Source organism: Melitaea cinxia, chromosome 3 (assembly GCF_905220565.1).
Source record: "Melitaea cinxia chromosome 3, ilMelCinx1.1, whole genome shotgun sequence".
NCBI lineage: Eukaryota > Metazoa > Arthropoda > Insecta > Lepidoptera > Nymphalidae > Melitaea > Melitaea cinxia.
Genome location: NC_059396.1, coordinates 6,171,486 through 6,190,493, shown reverse-complemented (window position 1 = coordinate 6,190,493; position 19,008 = coordinate 6,171,486). Strand labels below are relative to the sequence as shown.

The window sequence follows — 19,008 nt, the reverse complement described above, 5'->3', positions numbered from 1 at the left end:
AAATCGACCCCTAAGGGGGTAAAACGGGGGTCGGAAGTTTGTATGAAAGTCTTATGTTTTTGAAGTAAGACTCTTGAAATTTAAAATATATGATCTATAGATGGTGAGGAGGCATCCAAATAATGCATCGTAATCGATATATATAAAAGAGAAATATCACTAACTCACTTATCACGAGAACTCAAAAACCACTGGATGGTCTATCCACCCAGGTTGAACAAAGATAAAATTTGGCAGGGAGGTAGATTATAGTTAGCAGATGTCCGCTAAGAACGGATTTTACGATATTCCACTGCTAAGGGGATTTAATTGGGGTTGATGATATTTGCATGAAACATATACAGCCTGAAAATAAAACTAAAAATGTGGTGTATACAGAGGTTTTCTAAAAATAACTATTAAATTATACTAAGTTGTGCCTTTTAAAAATTTACTCAGTTTGATAAGCATTTCTAACTGATTGATTTCAACTTGAACGATTGACTGAAATAAAAAAATAATTTGCGTTAAACATCTTAATAGTAATGCATATCTGCATAACCACGCGGCCGTAGTCGCGGGCAACAGTTAGTGTATTATAAATCCAAGTCCCCAAAAGTGTATGTGATCGATTCGCTCAAAATCTACCGAACGGATTCTCATGCGGTTTCACCATCGGAGAGAGGGCTCCACCATTGGCAAGAGGAAGGTTTACGGAACGGCTAAGCCGATTTTGATGAGGGTTTCACTGGAAGTTTGCCAAGAAAACTTTGAGACATACTAATTTCAACGCGGGCGAAGCCGCGGGCACAGCTAGTTTTTATATAAAACGATTTTCAAGTAATGCGCGTTAAAGCACACTTCATATGCGCTAAGTTCTTAAAATGATTTTTGTTGATAATTTATGCTGTTACATCATGAATATGTAGAGGATAATATAATAATTGCTATTTCGTGGACTATTTTTTCAATTTAAATATAAAAAAAGAAAAAGTCGTTTGTTGGTACGTATATAAAGGTATGTGTAACTATAAAAAGGTAAACATATCCGAATATTTATTTCCAGCCAAAAAAAAGCTTTAAAGGAAACTTTGTAACAGACTTCTCTATGACTTTTAAAATGATCTTAAAGAAAAAGTAAATAATTACATCTTGAGTTGTGCATAGTGAATATGTATCGCTTTAGCCGGTATATCCCACTACTGGGCATAGGCCTCTTTCCCCCATGTAGGAAAAGTATCAGAGCCTTAATTCACCACGCTGCTCCAATGCGGGTTGACGGATATATATTATTGTAAAATTAAACAAATTTGTATTTATAATAAAAAAAATTAAATACTTCATTAAAATACTTTAAGTTAAGTAATGGGATTAAATATCATTTTGATAATATTCTGAAAATAAAACGCAAATGAATATTTTCAGACTCTAGCAAGATTTAATTACTATTTTCTTATTATATTCAAGTATAATAATTATTGTGTACAACATACGAATTTTAACAACAACTAAGCACACTTTCATTCGAATGTATTTAAATGAAAAAAAAAAAAATACATGTTATAATATATTATTTCTTTATTTTTGTTATTTTTTAAGTTCTATTGAATTTGTAGGAAGGGAGTTTTGATTTTGAAAGTTTATCCATCGCTCTCTTATCTCAGGCTCGTTCGGTCCCCAATCACTACTCGGCTTACAGCTTTCGACTAATCTCTGAAAAATTATAAAATATTCTAGTTGAAGATGAACTTTTCCATTTTTCCTCATTATATAGAAGACATATTTAAATACCTTATATAATAGGCTTTTAATTTTATATTAGCAAACAGTGCTATGTAAGCGTCAAGCTTTTACGAATACCGAAACTGTGTGTGCGTGTCATGAGGTATAGTCAAGTGTATTTTTATACATAAAGAGGCATGTTAATTGTATTAATTTTTTTGTTTTCCTAATTCAAAATACAAAATATTTGTGTAGTAGTTTATTGACTGTCATCACACAAGAAAGCGATAAGAACACGTGTTACCGGGACGACGACTGCCATGTCACTATCACAGACATAAAACTTGATTACTTACACATACTTGTATAGACGCATACATGTACTCGTACACATATTGCCGCTTAGCATGATGAGTACCTCAATTTATACACGATAGAATAAATTTTAAGAAAAAGCTCTGTATGCGGTGATTTAATGGAAAAAGAATGAAAAATGTTTGCAATTTTACTCTTAGACAACCATTTCATTTATAATATTGTGATAAATTTTGTGGGAAATCAGTCTTTTGGTAGTACAGAACTTTAGTCTTCATGTATAGACCATTTTAAATGGCAGTGATTAAATATTAATAGAATTATGCTATTTAACAACTTTAATAGACCTGTTTGAGGGATCCTTTTGCCTTAAAGAGTACTCTAGCTCCATGTATCGGTACGCAGATTACGGAGATCATCGCTACGCTCCAACCCGCCAGCCCCGCAGCGTCTCGTAGCGAGTATGTTGTTATTATCTACAAACCATACACTAGTTTAAAAATATTGTAATGTCTGAATACCTCAATTAAAAATTTAGCTTTTTTTTATAAAATTAGGTCGGAAAATAAGCATATGGCTCAACTGATGGTAAGCGATTACCATAGCTTATAAACGCCTACAACAGCAGAAGCTTGGCAAGCGCGTTGCCGACCTTACCCCTAACACCCCAGGGGCTCTGGTCTTATTTGTCACAGGAATACAAAACTGCTTGAAAGTATTATTATTTAGCTGTGATCTGCAGTAAGGTTGAGGTACTTCCCCAGTCGGGCTGCTGCAGATTTTGAGCAGGATGCTATGTGGTTATGGCAGCAAAGTATATAGCCACCCCCTCTCTTCCCGTGGGTGTCGTAAGAAGCGACTAAGGGATAACACAGTTCCACAACTACCTTGAAATTTAAAAACCCGATAACTATCCAACTGCTGGCTTTAAAATACACAGGCCGAAGTGGGCAGCAGCGTCTTCGGTGCGACAAAGCCAGCCCGGCGGTCACCAACCCAGTGTGGTGACTATGGGCAAAACACATGAGTTGACGCTATTTTTGGCACGAACTTGTGGAGGCCTATGTCCAGCAATGGACTGTGATAGACTAAAATGATGATGATTATGATGATGGTGATATCCTGCTTTGTCCTACCTCAGAATTTTTTTCGAATTTATAATACTTTTCTATTTTTGTGATATTATAATATAACATCAATCGTTAAAATCACACCAATTTTATATTATTATATTACGTAGTCTTACCAGAAGCAACACTGGTATTATGTATCTCCATAAAACAATCCAGATAGGTTTTAATGGCCTTCCAGTCGTAAACAATACGTCTATGGCTAGTCTCTTGGGTCCATACGTGTACACTGCTCCTATTAGCTCTAGACCGCACACTACAGGCACACAAGCTATCGCTACATGTGCGTCGAGGAGACCTAAAACGTGTAAGCCGCCCTGCATTTTAATAATACAGGTGAAAAAAAATTATTTGAACAAAAATTTTGAACATTATTATATAATCATTGGAATACAATAACTATTTAATTTTTTATTATTTTTTTGTTTTATTTATGAAGAAAACTTTTATTTAAGCAATTATTTTAAGGGTCTGTTTTACTAGTTGCTAATAAAGTGTTTTTCGTAAGTTACAGAAAGGCTAAATTAGTAGGAGGAAAAGAAACGCTGGTTTTAAAAACTAGAAATCATTTCAACGATAAGGATATCGGAATCAAGAAGTATTGGGCAATTTATATAATTAATATATATTTCATAAGAATACATTTTTTATATTTGATTAAATACAAATATTGAAATGGTTCCATATATTTGTTCTATTTACATATATATTAGATACAAAAGTGAAAAGTGATCGTTTGAAATCGTTTTCAATTTGAAGAAATGGAATCGAATTGGCGCGCTCTGATTGATCGCATGGATGAAATGACAGTTCGTCGATGATATTATTCGTTTCCTATGTGAAAACCACCTTTGACTACTTAGCTTAACTACTTGCTATGCTTGGTTAAGGAAAATATCATAAATTTTTTGAATACATAGTTTGGTATAAAATACATCAATGAAACAGTCGTAAATAGATGCTATGTGGATATACATAAGAAAGCCTTTTCAAAATGATTATCTGTACTTAATAACGTTACCTTTTGTCACGATTAGTATATTCGTTATATTGTTAGCTATGTATGTTTTTGTAGTAATTAATTTCTCTCAACAAAGTTTTTTTTTAAGAAAAGGAGGAAAGGAGGTTCTTAATTTGAATGTATTTTTTAATGTTTGTTATCTCATTTTTTACTAGGTGTACCGATTTTGACGATTCTTTTTTTTAATCGAAAGTTAACGCTTTTCATATTGTGTCATTGAAATTGTATTGAGATCTGACGAGTACTTTTTGAGTTATCTCTAATAACGCGTATTCACTCGACTATTTTTTCGTCTACCCACGCTGTATTAGTTGTCCACGTAATTGAAGTCGTTTTTTTTTTCGTTTACGAGTGCTCACAGCTATATTCACTTTTCTTTCATTTAGGTAATTACATTTAATTGTTCTTGAACATTTGTAATTTTAATTTTAATATATGTAATGCTAACTGTAATAAAATTAATTGTTACAAGAGCATGACGACTCTTAAATTTTCATTCGTTTTAGCATGATGACATTTTTGTTTGTTATTTCAATTACAAACAAAATCTGACTTAAGAACGTAATTGATTACAAATTGTCTGTGAATGCACGCAAACGTTCTACTGGTATAGTGCTATAAGCCGTACCGCCCCATAGCGTGAATAATGTTAGTCACCCCGAAGGAAATCAACATTATAATGATAACCGAGTGAAACATGAAATGTAAATCGAGTCAGCATTAGTAGGTGTTATAAAGTGTAGTGATTTTTGTCGTAGCATTTTGGGTGCAATTTTCTTTTAAATGTATAACATATATGACTGCTATGTAAAAACAAAACTACAATTTGAAAGACAACAATCAAAAGAGTCATTCAAAAATTGAACTTATAATTATAACAAAAAAAAAAACAAACCTCAGTGTTACAGATGATCGAGAGGAGGAACAGGATAAAACATGTCACGAACGTGACAAGCCTCTTACGTTTACGAAGCTGTGTAAACTCATCCAAGACACCGGCGATAATTGCTTCAATTGTAACGAACTGTAAACAACATCCAGAATAAACTGAATTCATAAGTTGTTCATATTGAAGATCAAAATATCATTGCTCTTTTCTATAAGGCAACATTAATAATATTATTATTGTAAAAAGGTGAACTACGATGATTTGCGAAAATCATATACGTGTGTATTGGTTATTAGCTATCATAATAAAATACACGCATTACATTCTTTTTATTTTTCATTAAACGAAAAACAAAAAATAAATAAATATAAGGTGGCATGTAAAAAAAACATGAAAAATTTTGGATTACATACTTACCATAGTGTCAACACCAAGAAAAAAAAGCATAACAAAGAATGTTATAGCCCAGAAGTTAGGTGCTGGCATCATGGACACAGCCGTGGGATATGTGACGAATGCCAGTCCAGGGCCAGCGGAGGCCACGTTCCCTACTGGGACTCCTGCACGTTCTGCGGCAAACCCAAGAACAGAAAATACGACCAATCCCGCCCAGATACTAGTCCCGCTATTCACGAGTGGAATTATGATAGAAGACCTAAAAATAACATAAATTTGTAAAAATAAGGTATAACTACGTATTTTAAAATGTTTGTAATATTAAAACGAACCGTAGATTGTCATAGTGAAATCTGTTAAAGCTCGCCATGCTGACGAGTCCGCCCCAACCGGGACCGAGGGAGTAGAAAATCTGAGTAGCTGCATCAGCCCAAACCTTTAGTGACATAAGTGTAATAATTAATAGTGCTATATAAAGATTTATAAGATTACAAATATAGAAATGGATTAAACTAAATACAATTCTATTCTCCTACATGTAAAATACAACTACGATTTGCTGACAATTTCAGAACAAATTTTTTCTTAGAAATATCGTTAAACTTGTGACAATTTTAAACGTACTTATTTGAAAATTCTAGTGTTGTAGAAATTCTAGTTTAAGACGAATGACCGATGATTTAAAATACCTTCGGTTTCGTCAATTGGTTCCAATCTGGAAGAATGAAGTACTGTATGCCTTGCCAAGCGCCTGGTAACGTAATTCCACGAATGAATAAAGCGCATAGTACGACATATGGAAACAAAACAGTGAAGTACACGATCTGTGAACATAAATACAATTTCAAGAAGTCCACTTTCAGAAAAATAATGTTGCTTTGGCATTTTTGTAGTAAAAATCTCCGCTTGTAAAACTCACCTTTCCTACGCTTTTAACTCCATTACAAATACAAAGGTATACTAGTATCCAGCAGATTACGTTACACCAAAATATTGGCCAAACTATACCACCAATGTGTGTGATATCGGATGACATACGCAAAAGACGTATACTGCAAATTTATAACTGATGATATATTACTTTTGTATTAAATTTTTGCTACTGAAAATTTTATGAAAATTATAAAATTTGCAAGAGTATGCTACATTGAAATTAGATCGTTTATTAAAATTAATTTTTATTGTGTTAATTTAATAAAACATCGTGTTAAAAACCATTAAAAAGCATACTGAAAGAATTCATTCTCAGGCGTAGTAACGGATCCATTTCCTATGAAAGTATAATTTCCAGTGATCTGAAATTGTGTAACGAATAGAATAACATTGCAATCGCATATAAACATATATTGTTTATGTTATCATAATTTTACCTCCACACATTTCTCGGTATTCCAATAGTTACCACAGCTCTGCCAAGGTAGAGGTGAACTGAATGAATGGTATATGTATAATATTGGGTAAGACATAATCGATGCAAAATATGTTATAGCTATTACGTTCAATATTACTGCAGCGTAGCCTGCTCCTGTGAATTGTGAAATAAAATAAGAATTATGTAACCGAAAAATTCAAAATCTATTTACATACTTTATATTTTAGTATATTTATTAGATTATATTATTAGATTTCCCATTACATATTTAGTTGAAACCTGCACTCCTTAAAGTACCAGTAGCAAGTTCAAAGAAAAAAATATTCGAAATGAGTTGACCTACTCATGCTGGCCCAATTATTTTATTTTTGTGCAAGAACATAAGTCAACCTAAATTGAAAAACAGGATGACCAGTTTTGTTTACTTTTGTGGAAAATTTGCGCTTGTCGCTTTTTCAAAATAGCTGTTATAGAGAAAAGTTAAATATCATTTCGGAAATCATAATTAGTGATACCTCAATAGAGTCCGTGTTACAAAATATAAATAGTAAAGAAATAGATGGCTTAATACATGTACTTTCTGAGACCTGTATTAAAGCTGTATTAACTGAGGTAGGGCACAGCAGGAAATTTCCTGCTCAAAACATGGAGCAGCCCGACTGGGGTAGTATCTCGCCTCACAGATAATCACAGCTAAATAATACTATTTTCAAGTAGTGTTGTGTTCCTGTTGGTGATTAAGGTGACTAGAGCTCCTAAAGGGTATATATAGGGTAGGCCACGCGCTTGCAATGCTTCTGGTGGTGTAGGAGGTCTATAAGCTACGGTAGTTGCTTACCATCAGGTGAGTTGTACGCTTGTATGCAAACCTAGTTGTATAAAAAGATAGAAAAATAAATAAATAAACAGTTAATTACGTACTTACCTTTGAACAGGGGATTTATGTTGAAAACTGAAATGCATCCTGCACTCGCAAATTGCCCCAGAAATGTCTCTAAATAAACGAGCGGAATGCCACATGTCACGAGAGTCAGTAAATATGGAATAAGGAATGCGCCTGAAAATTTATAATCGTAAATTATTAATACTACGTACATTTTAAATTAACATATAAAGTTAAATAAATAATTACAGACTTATTGTTATTAAAGTTTCAGATACGTACGTAAACAATTAGAATTAACGGTAGAGTATGATATGGACTTTTGTAAAAAAAAAACTCGTTTAGTTGTATTAAAAAAGTTTACATGTGATTTACCTCCTCCATTTCTATAACATAGATACGGAAACCTCCAGAGGTTCCCGATACCGACGGCGTACCCGAGACATGAGAGCAAGTACTCGAGTTGGCTGTCCCAGCGTTCGTGCGGTCTTCCCGCCATTCGCAGTCAAATAAGCTGTGACCACTACTATATAATATCATCTGACCGATTGTTTGAATTGAGGATATGCCCACTTATCTATTTAAAATAACTATTCAAACTATAAATTTGAGTTGTCTGTGAACTTATATGCAGTTGATTGTCGAACAGCTTCGAACCTTAGTTCCCTTCGTACAATTTAAGAGCAGGATTATAATTATACTACATTAATTAATATAAATAAAACGTAATATACGTTTTCACATTGTTGTTACAAAAACTAAGAGTAAATAAATAAATTAAAGTACTTTTACTTACTTAATTAAAAAATTTAAAAATTAAAATCAATCAGATCAACTTATTTATTTTCCTTGTTTATCTACATAGGTATGTAAATCTCGCGACAAGTTTTTATATCATACAAATTGTGTATGATTTCACATGTTGATAGTAAAAGTTTTAAAGGAAAAGTTAATTTTATTCTTTTTAGAGAACTTTAAATAAAAGCTTGTTCAGAAGTTGTTTACTTTTAATTTATTTTTTATTGTTTTGTTATCGCTCGGCAGGTTTCTCAGTCTGATATTCTTAATAAATCCTTTCAATTGATACCCATATTGTAGGAGTGCATTAAAAGTAACCAGTCCGCCATCTTCAAATGTCTGCCATATTAGATTTAAAGTTACATAGTTATTCTCAGCAAGCATTTTCATTTGATACTCACATAGGAGAACATAAAAAATAACTACTCCACCATCTTGGGTGTGAACACCATGTTAGATTTATAATGACGTCACATAGCTAAGTTTGCATTGTTATCCACACTAAACGTGTATACAAAATTTCAGCTTAATCTATTAAAGATATGTGCTTCAAAACTGAGTAGCAAGCTTAACCTAACAAACATCCATACTTACATACATTGCAAGTTAAACAGAAGTATTTAAAATAGAAAACAAATACTTTTCATTAAAATAAGTCAGTATTTTGTAATTTCATGTTGATTAAACGATTGGAATAGGACTAGAAAATTTCACTAGTTATTATGAAGTAGTAATTCATAATAAGTTTAGCTGGCGATCAGTAGTAAAATGAACAGGCTGATCGCCACTTGTAAGCTTTTCATATAAATAGTCAGAAATACGATGCAACTTCACTAAAATGGTAAGTATCTGACAGAATTCAGTTGATGCTGCAAAATTAGGTTAAGGTTATTATAATATAATTGAGCAAACAGAATACTAAATTTCGAACCGACATATATTGAAGTATGTTGTTCACATAACTTCATAAAATAGAACGGCGATTGATTTTAAAACGATCGGACAGATAATGTTGAATACTTGTAATAGTTTCAACCAAAAACAAAATAATAATCTTTCAAAAAAAAACATCTATTTCTTGAGATAGAGTTGTTTATACAAATACACGTAAGTTTTCATCATTATAAAAAAAATCAAATGCGTAGTGTATCTATTCCAAATCCAAAGTGACAGGTTAAATTTTCTGGAGGAAACTGTTTCGTCGCACCCGGATCTGCATCCTGTTTTCCTTTCGGCGTTTTAACGGGCGCTAGAGTATATTGTAATACCTGAAATGTATTTTTAAAATCATAAACTAAAGCAATTATAAAGCCAAAAAACTAAAAATTAAGTAGTTGTAATTCTTTAACTTAATGTTAAGTAATCTGGAGTAATTTTATAAATGTGAGTCTGTTTTTATTTTACCCTTTGACATCAAACGTCTGGGAATTGCGATAACATTAGACATGGAAATAATTTATCTTGGGGAAGTACATAGTACAGAGATTTATATATAAAAGGTATGCATTGGAAATATTTAAGACAGTTGTTATAAGGGTTGATTACAAAGTCCGTTTGCTGTACGATTAGGAACACGTTTGACTTGCCTTATGACCGAACAATATAACTTTATAGTGAAGGATAATTTACGACAAATGTGTTTAAAATTTGATTTTAGTTGATAGCACTACTAAAGACAAATAAAAAAAAAACTTACAGACAAGTCCCCATCTCCCCAATGGATGGCCTCGTCGGTTGCTAGCGAGTTGTCCCAGTGGAAGTGTTGCGAGGGCTGGCTCCAGTCTGGTCTCCTAAGTGGGCATCTAATAGACGCTAGGGTAACGCGCTGTTCTCCTGGCTGCTTCAACGAGTGGGCGCTTTTCTTATCTGACTTGCTTTGCTTACTTAGCACCGTCTGATAGTAAATTACTTTTTAACAAATCAAGATATGAAGAGTAAATTGTATAACTAAAAAAATCACATTTAATTACACGCTTCAGCCTGTAATATCCCACTGCTGGGCATAGGCCTCTTTTCCTATATAAGAGAATGATCAGAGCTTAATCCACCACGATGCTCCAATGCGGGTTGGCGGGTTTTAATTACACGATAAATAGAAAAGGATATTATATACTGAATGAGATCGATTTTAAGTTTTATACAACAAAAAAAGAAGTTTTAAACTGTTTTAGATTCCTCTTGCGCTATCTTATCTTTTCTGATCTACTTTGCTTTTCTTAACTTGTCACTTTGACCTTTCCTTCCTCATTTCTATTATTCATTTAAAATTACTTATTCATCGAGGACGGTGTGATGTCTAACGCCACAGGGTTCGTAAAATGGAGTAAAGTTTACGTGTGTAGGTTACTTATAAGTTAAAATAAAAGTTACCCAATTACTGTGCTAAAAATAATTCAAGTGATCCAATTTTATACTAATTCTCTAGCGAAACAAAAAGTAAAAATAGGGACAAATAGGATAACCGGTCACGATAGCTTCGATTAATGCATTATCAAGAAAATAATACATAACTTAGTTTTAGAAGTCGTATTATCGATTTTAAATTATCTTTATGAAAATTCGAACAAGATAGAGGATTTATAGTTCTATAAATCTGACTGAGAAAATAATTATTAACCTTGTTAAACAAGATTGTTTATTGTGTTATTGTTTTGTTAGAATTTAACTAGGTTTCAAATGGAAGAGGACACAAAAACAACTGAATATTTCTTTATAAATAACGTCGTGAATGATGAATATAATATTGAATTATTGATGAATAATAATTTAGTGGATTATGAAATGCTTAAATTTATATTAAATCTATTGTGTTATGCGCAAGTTTAGACTTAGCGTGTCTATCTACTCAAAAGTATTAGGCTTGAACTGAAGTCTTGATACACTGAGGGATATTAAGCTGAAATTATAAACATTATTTCAAGTAAACTTTTGAGTCACGTTTGATTTACGAAGATTAATGTAACAATTGCGTGTATCAATTTGATCAATCAATTTTTGCTGGAGTACGACTTTTATGGAACTCTCAGTACTTTGTGACTCCATTTGTAAGTTTCAAATCATAACTGATTAGTAAATGATATGTATTATTATGAATATTATAAACAGAAAAGTTGGTAAGAAAAGATTGATGTAATTTTGTTATTTTTAATTACTAACACATCTCTATTACTTAAAGCGTACATACGAGTAAATACATGTCTTATTACATATGTATCAACCACATTAAACTTACGTACGTATTAAAGAGGCCACTTTGATAGAGAAAACCTAAGGTATCCGAAACTCAGGAGATACATAATTATATTTAGTGTAATATAATAATCAAGACGGGCAGCAGCGTCTTCGGTGCGACAAAGCCAGCCCTGCGGACACCAACCCGCCTACCCAGCGTGGGAACTATGAGCAAAACATATGAGTTCACGCCATTTTTAGCGCGAACTTGTGGAGGCCCTGCAGTGGACTGTATTAAGCTGAAGTGCAGTGAAGTGAATATCAAGATAGATTAAAATAATACTCACCACTGTGTACACAAGTCGAACTGTAATAATTGTGCGGAAAGTATCTCTCAGTGAGAAAAGATTCGGACAAAATATTTTAATGGTTGGTTCTTGGAAATTCATGATTTTGTTCCACTGAACACGATTACTCTCGAATACCGTAAAGTGAAAGATTTCACGAGAATTCTTTGCTACTAAGTGATTGTAGATATCCGATTCGTGATATGTGCTTGAAGTCTGCAACCCTGAAGCTTCTAGAATGAAAATAAAAACTAAATTTATGCAATAAATTTATTAATAAGTTGAAAGAATATTGAATAGGAATTACGTATATAATCTATGGAGAAACTTATAGATGGTAGAAAGTTTAGCAAAAATGACTAATTACTCTTAACACTATACTATTTTTATACCTGCTATAATTTTTTTATTTAATTAGTAAATTTAGTCACATATTACTTGTGATAGCCAGCATTACGAATAATAATTATACCTTATTTCAAATTACATATAGAGACATAATATATAATATTTAGGGGTGATGCGTATTCAACAGACAGCTAGATAGATTGCTATTTAATTATTTTAGCAGTGTGTATAGTGAAGTCCCTTTTATTATATTGAGACCCTTGTAATATTTTCACATTATACGTAAATGTTCAGATGTGTAAATTTTCGGTATTATCAATCTTATCTTAATTTTGTTGTAAATGCTATTTGCAAAATATTAACCTAATATTGAGATTAGTTTATTACATTAGAAGTAACAACGCTGTGGTCAAAAACTATTTTTATAATTAGGATGATGTACCACATGTGTAAATCATTCACATTACAACAAATTTACCTAAGCCTATTTTACTTTCTGCAAATGAAGGAGACACTTTTGTCGACGGCCATTCTTCATCTTCTGGTGGGGGTAGCATTTCAATAAGCGAATCGTTGTTACGAAACATCAAAAACTTTCGTCTTGTCGAATCCAGCAGAGGTAGTTCCAATTCCACATGAAAAGTTGTTGTCGCACCCTTGAATGATTTTAAATATACTTAGTGTATAGTTATATATATAATTTGAAAACGCATTAGCACGGCGGTCACAGCACTGGTTGTTGTGATGTCGATCGTGGATTCGATTCTCACACACGGCAAACATTTGTATAGGCTATATATATGTTTACCGTTCGAGCGTTTTTTTTTCGTATTGTGTGTTCTTCCGGACCCCAGAAACATCAATAATTCCTACTTAGGATCGTTGAACACGAGTCATTTATTCATTAATTAAAAAACATACATATAATATGTACGTAAAAGTAAATCGTTTTCGTAAAATGTGACAAGTCAGATAAGTTTAACACTATTGTAGGGACTACTTTGTTTAGCTTATTTAGTGAAAAATTCTGTTCAAAGAAAGTGTAATTAATTAATATTAATAATATTACTCTATTTTTGTGACAGACTGTAAATATTCTACAGAGTGAATCATTTCTCATTATGTTAAGAAGAATTTTAAACGACTTAATTCGGATTGTATACATGCTTGTAACATAACATGTAGATCATACTTTGTCCTAAATCATGCAGTTTGCAGCAATAGTATGATATAAATTTAAAAAATATATACGTGTCATGGTATAAGTTTAAAATCTTAATATATATAAATCTCGTGTCACAATGTTTGTCCTCAATGGACTCCTAAACTACTTAACCGATTTTAATCAAATTTGAACACCGTGTGCAGTTTGATCCAACTTAAAAGATAGGCTATATTTTAATTTGATATATTAGGTTATTATTATATTTCAGAAAAAAATAAGGTGATACGAAGTTCGCCAGGTCAGCTAGTAACATATATAAATATTTCGAATTTGTACTAGATACTAGCTAAAAACTAGCATTTTCATATATTTAAAAAAAAATCTAAAAATCAATTAAATTCATTTTATAATAGTAACGTTAGTGATTATATACCTTGTCAGGCTTGGGAGGTTGAGGAACAGACATTATTCGGAAGACAGTAAAAGTAAAGTATGCGGATCTTAAATCATCAGCGTGTGGTTCAAAAGGTTCTGACGGTTTATCAGTAGGAAGAATTTCTCGGCAGTCCAGCCATTGTAGCTGAGGAAGCCTCGTCAGTACTGTACGGGCGTAAGCTGCACACACCTAATAGAAATTTTAAATACTATTATTGTAGTTCCAGACGTTTAATTATTTATATTCATTTATTTTTGATGTTATATATTAAATTTTATGACATTTTGATTATATTAATTTATATATTTTGATTATGTTATTTTATATATTATTTTTAACTTAATTTGACTTGCTATTATTATTTTTATTTCTAAAATCAAAAGTGTTAAAAAATAGCAAAGAAATATTTTCGTTGCGAATGAAGCAAAATATATTATTATTAAGAATGTAACCATTTTTACAACATTTCTTAGAATACATCGCACGTCAGAAAGTAATCAATCATTACCAATTCAAATATAGTGTGAGTTTATATTTGAGTTATTTCTTTAAACTGTTGGATACTGTGAATGCGGTAGAGCGGTAGAGACACGATATTTTGTGTTATGGCATATTATTGGCATATATGTTAAATGGTCTTTTTTTGTTTTATTAAACTCAGTTGTTTTGTTAAGTAGGTGGAGCTTAATTTACTTTTAGAATATTTAAAAGATATTGGATCATAGGTTTTTTGTATAAAAAATATAATAAGTTTAAAAATTGAATATTAATTACCTAAATAGCGAATTTGTAAAAATATGTATGTTCCTAATAATTATGATGTGTAATACAGTTGAAAAATTAGATATGTTAAATAAAATAACAAAAATATCAAAACATAGAAATATGTTTTATAAGTTTCTTGATAACGAATAAACCCTAATCATATGTAATTTCTTATGACATTGGAAATAGAATATATTAGTTTAGTAAATTTAATTTTTATTTATAATGACCTCTATAATAATTATGTATTATAAACGAAATTAATAGTACAGCTCTTATTGATAATGATAATCTTTTACAGCGCCATCTACATTTAACTTACAGAATATGTACATGCGAGCAATAAAATATAAAACACACCGCGCAAGGGTTGCCTGCAAGTTGTAACGCTATCAGATCTGGTAGTACAGCCAAAGGTGTTAGTACCGCTTCTAAATCATAGATGTCGTTGTCAGATAAATCCAAAATCGTAATATTGTGTGATAGTCTTGATAGCCCATTAATACTATCTAAAATTAATAAATTATAAAGAAATTATTTAATTGTACTATACGGCCGAGACAAATTAGTGACATGAATTCTCAATCAAAACTAAATTTTTGTAGTTAACACATTTTTGTGTTGAATGTAGAGTCGATAGACGAAATTAGTAATTTTGGGTATTTCATCTTCAGTTATATATGTATTTATCTATTTAAATTAATATTTGATGCATCCAAAAGCAATAAACCATTGTACAGTAGATTCCTGGCGAGTCCCAAACAAATCAAATTAGATGGTAATTTTTCAACAAATATGTCCAGATTGCTAATACGATTATTTTGCAGTTCTAATATTATTAATCCTCGCGGAAGGACGTGTGGGTCAAATTCAGCTATATGATTTCCACAAAGATTTAAAGTTGACAAGTTTTGAAATTCCTTTAAAGAGTCATCCAATTCCGTCATCTAAAAACGAGCATAATAAATATTATTAAGTCTAGAAGAGCCAAATAAAGTATTATGCATAATCACGTGGTGTAAGTTTATAAATAGTAATTTAACAATAATAAAAACGCGTTGATGTTCTATCTGATACACTTTCCTTCTCTATGCTATTAATAGATATATTTACGCATACTAAAACACGTTTTGATTTTTCTATTTGTTTAGTATTATCATCCCCTTGCTTACTGCGAATTGCTTCACTAAATTCTTACTGCTAATTTGCAATTGCAATGCATAAACATAGCACTTTTGAAAATAGTGCAGCTGACTAAGAATTGCTTATTTTATGTACAACCCAAGTTTTTTGGATGCTTTTAAAGTTAAAGCCGAATTAATATAACATAACTACTTAGGTATAATATTAGTACCAATAAGATATTTTAAGTTAATCTAATACTGTCATAATAAAGTAATTATGAAAATACTAAGATAGAGTTACCTCACAATCATTCACTCTCAGAGTAAGAACCATTTTCAAATTCATTTTTAGCAAATCCCGATCATTTTTTTGAACAGCAATTTTTATCATTTCAATTATGTTATCAGTTATTGAATTGTTAATGTTAAAACAGTTTTTTGCCTCTTCATTTGAAAATTTTTCATTATCCCATAAACACATTGATAACAGTATTTCCCATTGTTCACTGAGGGTGAATTTAGATTTTTCATCAAGAAAGCCGTTAAGAATACTCTTTTTTATTCTATTTTGAAGACCTTCAGAAAATTTGACTTTTTTTAAATAAAATTTTTGTTTATGATATCTAGCGGCTTCTTCCGCAAAAGTCCAAATTATTCCCGTTTCTATTCTTTCTTGAAAACCTTTAAAAAGGACGCTTATGTTTTTAGATGAGAAGAACACTTTCACAAAAATGCAAGAAGCTACATCAGCTACCTATGGCTTTACAACCGTTAACTTCAATAAACCAACAAATCTTATTTTAATTAGCAATGCATTTTCGTGCTGTAAGTATAATTATAATGATGCGTTAATCACTGAACACCAGGTGACACATGTCGTCATTTGCTAATTATTCCTATGAAACATATTAACATTTTCGTAGTATTAATAACAATCGCGAATTAATTATGTAATTATCCGTGTTATAATATATTAATGCATTTTATATCAATTAAGTACTATGTTGTATTTCATAACTACATTTATTAATTAGCTGCGCTAAGTAGAAATTACACAATAACATGGGTTTCTTCCTTAGTGATGATGAAGAAAGCGACGTGATTGTCGTTGAAAGGTATAGAAATAATTTTGCCTCAGAAAGTAAAGACAGTAAGAGAGACGAAAATATTGTAGTTAAGTTGTAGTTTATCAATATCACCAAAAGCACCGATCAAATAGGCAAATAATAATTTTTATTTATGTGTCCTACCTTCTATAACATCATCTGGAACGAAATTTAGACTTGAATTACTAATACTGGGTCTTAAGAGTTGAGGTAGAGGTTTTTTTGTTGCTGTTTCTTTTGATTTAGGTGGCATATTTTTATATCACGAAATTAAAGTAAAATGTAATAAATAATGTCACCGGCATCATAAAACTATTAAACTCATATAGATTTTTGGTACGTCATTTTGTAAAATAGGTTTTATATAAAAATTCATATATTTAGCTTTGATATAAATAGGATAATTGAATAAAGTTAAGACACAATTTTAAATTATTTAAAACGGTAAAAATAAAATACTTATAAGTACGTTTTTTATGAAGATATAGGTAAATTAATGCGGTAAATAATAATAAAAAAATCTTACATTTCAAAAAATAAAATTATTTTCTGTTGGAAAATCTATATATATGAAAATGAATGTTTGTCTGTATGTCCTTTATAGAATCGTAAACTATGCATTTGATCATGATCTTCAGCAAAGTGTTGTGCATGAGGCCACAAAGGTTTCTGAGTTGGTACGATAAAAAAAAGCGTAGCATCGTGCGCAGGGTGCAGCTAGTAAAAAATATCACTTCACCATCATCATCACTTCAGCCTATCGCAGTCCACTGCTGGACAAAGGCATCCACAAGTTCATGCCAAAAACAGCGTGAACTGATGTGTTTTGCGCATAATCACCACGCTGGGCAGGCGGGTTGGTGACCGCAAGGCTGGCTTGGTCGCACCGAAGACGCTGCTGCCTTCTTCGGCCTGTGTATTTCAAAGCCAGGTGTTCAAAGGTGTTAGTGGAACTGTGTTATCCCTTAGTCGCCTTTTATGACACCCACGGGAAGAGAGGGGATGGCTATATTCTTTATTGCCGTAACCACACAGCAGAAAATATAAGAAACTAAATTGTTAAACCCATAAAAGTAGAGTTAATTCAGTGAATTCAGTGTGTTGCTTAGTGAAATTTTCCCATCTGTACTGTCGATAAAGCAGTTTTATGATCACGTTTGAGCAGCTTATCAACAGATGTCACTACGAGAGCTGTAAAAAAATTCCTTTCGGTGTGTATTCGCAACATATGGTGCGCGCCAATGTGTGTGTTGCATTTTTAAATCGTGTCACTAATTTTGTAGTGTGTGCGACTGACGTATGTTGGCTATTCAATTAAACATAACTCGTGCGGTCGTATGTTGAAACTGACGTGTATACTTTTAGGCTATTGCTATCAAAATAATTGCATGTGCTCTTTTTCGGAGCCGTCATGAAATGAGTAGTGTATGTGATAAGCTGACAATGACATTCGTAGTCTATATTCGAAACGCGCGGGAAATTTAAGTTATTTTACAAAGAATGTGAACATTGATATGAATATTTTACTGCATAGAGTGCAACAGATACCTGCGAGTTGTGATGTTTAGTGAAAGTTATCGGAACTAGTGGACTTGTCGACATTGTGCAGTACACGCGTTGATGCCCTTGTATCGTTGGCAATACACCATATATGCCAAGAATCCGTATACTTCTTCCGTATAAGCCTTTTTCCGTAAAAGGCTTAAAACTCTAAATCCGTAAAAGTTTTATATAGAAGTGAAATTAAGAAGGACGACGTTACCAATACAATCTGAGATTTAGGAGGCAAAAGAATTTCTTTAAACCAAAATTACAAGGTAAAATGTAGTCTTATTCATCATCATCATCATCATCATCGTCACTTCAGTCTATCGCAGTCCACTGTTGGACATAGGCCTCCACAAGTTCACGCCAAAAAACGGCGTGAACTCATGTGTATTGCCCATAGTCACTACGCTGGGCAGACGGGTAGATGTTCATAGGGCTGGCTTTGTCGCACCGAAGACGCTGGTACATATACAAAGTAATTTATTATTTAGGT

The 19,008-nt window shown here is 32.0% G+C and overlaps 2 protein-coding genes across 2 annotated transcripts; both read right to left on the bottom strand.

Moving 5' to 3' along the window:
- Positions 1 to 1,395: 1,395 nt before the first annotated feature.
- Positions 1,396 to 8,214, bottom strand: LOC123669121 (sodium- and chloride-dependent glycine transporter 1-like). Its single transcript, XM_045602754.1, has 12 exons — positions 8,083 to 8,214; positions 7,750 to 7,881; positions 6,823 to 6,977; positions 6,683 to 6,747; positions 6,372 to 6,504; positions 6,142 to 6,276; positions 5,785 to 5,888; positions 5,474 to 5,711; positions 5,063 to 5,191; positions 3,263 to 3,463; positions 2,364 to 2,492; positions 1,396 to 1,692 (listed from the first exon to the last, which is right to left on the bottom strand). Exons 1-12 carry the CDS (start codon positions 8,204 to 8,206, stop codon positions 1,567 to 1,569), a joined length of 1,671 nt encoding a protein of 556 aa, XP_045458710.1. The 5' UTR covers positions 8,207 to 8,214; the 3' UTR covers positions 1,396 to 1,566.
- A 1,365-nt stretch (positions 8,215 to 9,579) lies between these two features.
- Positions 9,580 to 17,220, bottom strand: LOC123669120. Its single transcript, XM_045602753.1, has 9 exons — positions 17,112 to 17,220; positions 16,163 to 16,542; positions 15,468 to 15,684; positions 15,098 to 15,246; positions 13,970 to 14,161; positions 12,856 to 13,027; positions 12,024 to 12,256; positions 10,202 to 10,399; positions 9,580 to 9,773 (listed from the first exon to the last, which is right to left on the bottom strand). The coding sequence occupies exons 1-9, from the start codon at positions 17,218 to 17,220 to the stop codon at positions 9,639 to 9,641; spliced, it is 1,785 nt and encodes a 594-aa protein (XP_045458709.1). The 3' UTR covers positions 9,580 to 9,638.
- Positions 17,221 to 19,008: the final 1,788 nt, after the last annotated feature.